At 49.2% G+C, this 6,067-nt stretch overlaps 1 protein-coding gene across 1 annotated transcript in view; it reads right to left on the bottom strand.

The window, feature by feature from the left end:
* Positions 1–3,599: 3,599 nt before the first annotated feature.
* The window catches only part of SMIM24 (small integral membrane protein 24), a gene marked incomplete at its 5' end in the record, with an annotated part of 4,678 nt that continues 2,210 nt past the window's right edge, over positions 3,600–6,067 (bottom strand). The window contains 1 exon segment of the mRNA XM_081896012.1: positions 3,600–4,594. Coding sequence (XP_081752138.1) covers positions 4,466–4,594 — 129 coding nt within the window. The 3' untranslated portion in view covers positions 3,600–4,465.

The raw sequence follows: 6,067 nt of genomic DNA, 5'->3' as shown, positions 1-6,067 counted from the left end.
TTGAACACACCTTTGAAGCACGTGACTTCCCCCAGAGAACCCTGGGAGCTGAAATTTGTTAAAGGTGAAGGGACCCCTGACCATTAGGTCCAGTCGTGGCCGACTCTGGGGTTGCGGCGCTCATCTCGCTTTACTGGCCGAGGGAGCCAGTGTACAGCTTCTGCAAATTAGCAGCTTTGTGAAGGGGGAAAACTACAGCTCCCATGAGCCTTTGAGGGAATTTAGGTGCTTCCAATGAGTACTGTATTGGATGTGTGTGTGTGTGTTTTAGCTGTGGACACCTGAAGTTCTGTGTCCAATTCTAGGCGCCACAATTTAAGATGGGATGCAGGTGGCGCTGTGGGTTAAACCACAGAGCCTAGGACTTGCCTATCAGAAGGTCGGCGGTTCGAATCCCCGCAATGACGGGGTGAGCTCCCGTTGCTTGGTCCCTGCTCCTGCCAACCTAGCAGTTCGAAAGCACGTCAAAGTGCAAGTAGATAAAGAGGTACCGCTCTGGCGGGAAGGTAAACAGCGTTTCCGTGCACTGCTCTGGTTCTCCAGAAGCGGCTTAGTCACCCGGAAGCTGTACACCGGTTCCCTCGGCCAGTAAAGCGAGATGAGCGCCGCAACCCCAGAGTCTGGACCTAATGGTCAGGGGTCCCTTTACCTTTACAATTTAAGAAGGATGTTGACAAGCTGGAATGTGGGCAGAGGAAGGAGACCGAGATGATCAAGGGTCTGGAAACCGAGCCTGATGAGGAACGGTCGAAGGAGCTGGGGCTGTTTAGTCTGGAAAAGAGGAGACTGAGAGGAGAGAGGAGAGCCATTTTCCAATATCTGAAGGGCATGGAAGAGCTTGTTTCCTCCTGCTCCGGGAGGGTAGGACTCGAACCCATGGCTTCAAGTGACGAGGAAGGAGATTCCGACTCAACACCAGGGAAAACCTCCTGAGCTCTTCTACTGTGGAACGGGTCTCCCTTGGGAGGTGATGGACCGCCTCTCCTGGTACGCCCCACGGAGGACCTTACGGTCTTCAAACAAAAACATCTTGGAGGTCCCAGGCCACAGGGAGGTTAGGCTGGCCTCAACTAGAGCCAGGGCTTTTTCGGCTGTGGCCCCAATCTGGTGGAACGCTCTGTCACAAGAGACCAGGGCCCTGCGGGACTTGACATCTTTCCGCAGGGCCTGCAAGACAGAGCTGTTCCACCAGGCCTTTGGCCAGGGCACAGCCTGACTCCCTCCTTTGGCAATCCTCACAGAACTCTAGCTCAATGGTTGCCATTAATCTGTTTTGAATTAATTTTAGAATGAAATGATTTTAGAATGATGTATTATTTTATTGTTGTTAGCCGCCCTGAGCCCGGCTTCGGCTGGGGAGGGCGGGATATAAATAAAAAAATATTATTATTATTATTTTTCAGTTGAGGTTTTTAAGCAGAGGTTGGACGGCAAATCGTCTCGGATGCTTTAGCTGAGATTCCTGCATTGAAGCGGGTTGGACTAGATGAGTCCTGGGGTTCCCTTCGAACTCTACATTTCTATGAACCTGCTGTTCCAAATCTGGGACGCTTCTGGTTCTGTTTCAGCGTGATCTGCCCTTCCCACTCCCACACCACTTCAGACACAAGGGAAACAGGGAACCCTTTGTGTTTGTTTTTAGGGCACGGGCTTCTAAAGCAGGTTGCTGTAGACAGCTGATCATATATCTTAAGAGGCCGGAGGGCTAAGTCTGGCCATGCCTGGGCCCTAATTGATGGTCTCGCAGGCCATCAGCACATGCAGCAAGTCACCTGATGAAATCGTGCCGGACTGTACTATTTAAGGACACAACTGGGAGACAGGAATGCCCTTTATCAGCTCCATCTGGTGCGCAGGATGAGACCCTCCCTGCCTGCGGACTGTCTCTCCAGAGTGGCACATGCTCTGGTTATCTCCCGCTTGGACTACTGCCATGTGCTCTCCATGGGGCTGCCTTTGAAGGTGACCCAGAAACTACAACTAATCCAGAATGTGGCAGCTAGACTGGGGACTGGGAGTGGCCACCGAGACCACATAACACCGATCCTGAAAGACCTACATTGGCTCCCAGTACGTTTCCGGGCACAATTCAAAGTGTTGGTGCTGACCTTTCAAGCCCTAAACTGCCTTGGTCCAGTAGACCTGAAGGAGCATCTCCATCGTTCTGCCCAGACACTGAGGTCCAGCGCCGAGGGCCTTCTGGCGGTTCCCTCATTGCGAGAAGCCAAGTTACAGGGAACCAGGCAGAGGGCCTTCTCGGTGGTGGCACCCACCCTGTGGAACGCCCTCCCACCAGGTGTCAAAGAGAAAAATAACTATGTACCAAACTTTTAGAAGACATCTGAAGGCAGCCCTGTTTAGGGAAGCTTTTAATGTTTAATAGGTTATTGTATTTTAGTGTTTTGTTGGAAGCCGCCCAGAGTGGCTGGGGAAACCCAGCCAGATGGGCGGGGTATAAATTATAATTATAATTATAATTATTATTATTATTATTATTATTATTATTATTATTATTATTATTATTGGACAATCTCCTCCATTTCAAATGCACCAACAACACTAGGATAGAGAACTCCTCTGCCCCCTCCCCACAGCTCCACAATATGAAAGCATGCATAGATTCTACGTTTCTGGTCCACATCTCTTGAAGTAGAAATCACATGCACTGCTTCTGCCTAAAATCCTTGCTTTATATTTTTCTTCCTTCCCCTCTTCTGTGCCCCAAGGCAGGAAACAAACAGCATCTAATTAGCTGGGGTTTTTAATTGAAAAGCACAGCGTTCATCCTTGCAAAAGAGGCCGCTCCATTTCACAGATTAACAGATTTTTTAAAGCCACCCTGCACCCCAAATCACGACTCCTCTTGAATTGGCCGAGGCAGGAAAGGTGAATTGGATCACCCCCAAAAACAGCTTTTGCTTGCGAGAGCAGTGTTTTCTGTCGGAAAATGTTAGCGGGAAGGGAATAGGGTTGCGATGAGAGATGCCCTCAAAGTAGGGATGTGATCTTCCCATTGGGGACTGCGGTGCCTGTAATCGCTGACCACAGGCCAGAGGAGCGGAAGCGGAACAACGTTCTGCCTGGATGCAGATTCTGCCCCCAATTCCTGCTCTAAGAAGAGGCAATCCCCCGTTATCAGGAGGGTATGCCTTTTCTAAAAAGAGGCATGCCTCTAATAATATCGAGAGGGATGTCTCTGGGTATAAGAAGAATCATTCCCTGCTCATGTGAAGCAATGTCTCTCCTAAAGAGGCTTCCCCAAGCATAACCAGAGGAATCCCTCTTCTGAGTACTGCGGTCCCTTGGTTCTCAAACACCTTGGTCCTCAAACAACTTGGAACCCGAACGCCGCAAACCCGGAAGCAAGTGTTCCGGTTTGCGAACTTTTTACGGAAGCCGATCGTGCTCCGTTTTGTGCGTTACGCTGAGGCCTGTCTGTTTTTGCTATTTACCGTATTTTTTGCTCTATAAGACGCACCAGACCACAAGACGCACCTAGTTTTTGGAGGAGGAAAACAAGAAAAAAAATACTCTGAATCTCAGAAGCCAGAACAGCAAGAGGGATCGCTGCGCAGCGAAAGCAGCAATCCCTCTTGCTGTTCTGGCTTCTGGGATAGCTGCGCAGCCTGCATTCGCTCCGTAAGATGCACACACATTTCCCTTTACTTTTTAGGAGGGGGAAAGGGAGTCTTATAGAGCAAAAAATACAGTATTTTGCGTTTTTGTTTTCGCGGCTCTTTTTTCGTTTTGTTTTCGCGACTGTGCGGAACCCGGTTCAGCTACTGATGGATTGATGGCATGGCCGCAGCACTTTGTTTATCGCTTTCATTTTATGGATTGGCCGTCTCGTCAGATAGCAAAATCGATGTCAAATTGCTGTTTTTAAAAGCCTGGGACGGATTAATCCGTTTTGCATTACCTTCTATGGGAAAGCAGCGCGCCTTGAGTTTGGTTTTGGAACGGACTTCCGGGACGGATGAAGTTTGAGAACCAAGGGACCGCTGTAGAGGTATTCCCACATCTCTCACACAAAACAGAGAAATGCTACGTTTAAAGATCAGGGTTCGGGAGACAGCGCAGGAGAACTGCTTCTAGGGACGCTTCTGAAGGTTTTCCTTGGAGTCATTTCAAAGGGCTGTTCTGGGTTCGAATCGGCGCTCATCCCAGCAGTTTCTGCTTCCTTTCGCACACTCTGGGCTGGTATTGTCAGTGCATCTCCCTGGGACAACCACCCACCCTCGCCGGAACAGACCCTTGGCACAATCTTGGATATAATCATGTCCAGATTTCTGTGGCTGCATTTGAGGGGATGAATGAACTGAAATCTCCTTATCCCCAGAGGCAGAGGTGGTCAAGACTCAGAGAGGTTGTCGGAGCTGGGCTGAACGGGGGAATTCGTCTCCATGCGGCCAGTTACATTGGCTCCCGGCTGCCGTCCTCATCCTTCACCCCCCCAAGCCGGACTTTACATGCTGGTCACCTTGTTGCTATCTAGCTCCTTTTCGTGAGAGCTCCCCTCTTCGGGATCCATGGCGATGTTGTCGTAAATGTTGCCTGGACTGGAAGAAGAAGAAGAATTTGAAGAAGAGTTTGGATTTGATATCCCGCTTTATCACTACACTAAGGAGTCTCAGCGGGTGGCTCTGTGGGTTAAACCACAGAGCCTAGGACTTGCTGATCAGAAGGTCGGCGGTTCGAATCCCCGCAATGACGGGGTGAGCTCCCGTTGCTCGGTCCCTGCTCCTGCCCACCTAGCAGTTCGAAAGCATACCAGTGCAAGTAGATAAATAGGTACCGCTTCGGCGGGAAGGTAAACGGGGTTTCCGTGCGCTGCTCTGGTTCGCCAGAAGCAGCTTAGTCCTGCTGGCCACAACCCGGAAGCTGTACGCCGGCTCCCTCGGCCAGTAAAGCGAGATGAGCGCCGCAACCCCAGAGTCGGTCACGACTGGACCTAATGGTCAGGGGTCCCTTTACCTTTTAAGGAGTCTCAAAGCGGCTCACATTCTCCTTTCCCTTCCTCCCCCACAAGAAACACTCTGTGAGGTGAGTGGGGCTGAGAGAATTCAGAGAAGTGTGACTAGCCCAAGGTCACCCAGCAGCTGCATGTGGAGGAGCGGAGACACGAACCTGGTTCACCAGATTACGAGTCCACTGCTCTTAACCACTACACCACACTGGAGAGGGAAGCATGAGAAGAGCCCTGACGGATCAGGCCCCAAGTCCACTCGAGTTGACATCCTTTTCCCAGAGGGGCCAGTAGACCTGAAGGAATGTCTCCACCCCCATCGTTCAGCCCGGACACTGGGGTCTATCTCCCGAGGGCCTTCTGGCGGTTCCCTCCCTGCGAAAAGCGAGGTTACAGGGAACCAGGCACAGGGCCTTCTCGGTGGTGGCGCCCTCCCATCAGATGTCAAGCAAATAAACAACTACCTGACTTTTAGAAGACATCTGAAGGCAGCCCTGTTTAGAGAAGTTTTTGATGTTTTATTGTGTTTTTAATTTTCTGTTGGGAGCCACCCAGAGTGGCTTGAGAGGCCTGGCCAGATGGGCAGGGTATAATTAATTAATTAATTGATTGATTAATAATAAAGGAAATGGCTAGAGTCCTTTATGAGGGCTCCTGATTCCTTCTAAGTTCATTCAGCAAGAGATGGAGTTATGCAGCTCCAGAGCCGAGGAGATAAGTAAACTATCCAACCTTTAGAAGGCATCCCTGTATAGGGATTTTAATTTTTTTTAAATGTTTTATTATGCTTTTATACAGAGCTTTTTTTCTGGGGGTACGCATATCCCGAAACATTTTCTGAATCTTTGTACTTTTGTCCATTTACTGTATTTATTTTCCCAATTTGAAATATAAAATGGTGATTTTCTTAGTCAAAATGAGAGTACCCCTAAACATTTTTTAAAGGAAAAACACACTGTTTTTATATATGTTGGAAGCCTCCTAGAGTGCTGGGGAAACCGAGTCGGATGGATGAGGTAGAAATAGAAAAAAACGCCTTTCTGTATTGTACCTTATTTTTTAGAATCTACGATTTTGCTGTTTTAATGCTTTAAATGTTTA

The sequence above is a fragment of the Podarcis melisellensis genome (assembly GCF_964234715.1).
Source record: "Podarcis melisellensis genome assembly, chromosome: 18".
NCBI classification, from domain to species: domain Eukaryota; kingdom Metazoa; phylum Chordata; class Lepidosauria; order Squamata; family Lacertidae; genus Podarcis; species Podarcis melisellensis.
This window is presented reverse-complemented; position numbering and strand designations above follow the sequence as displayed.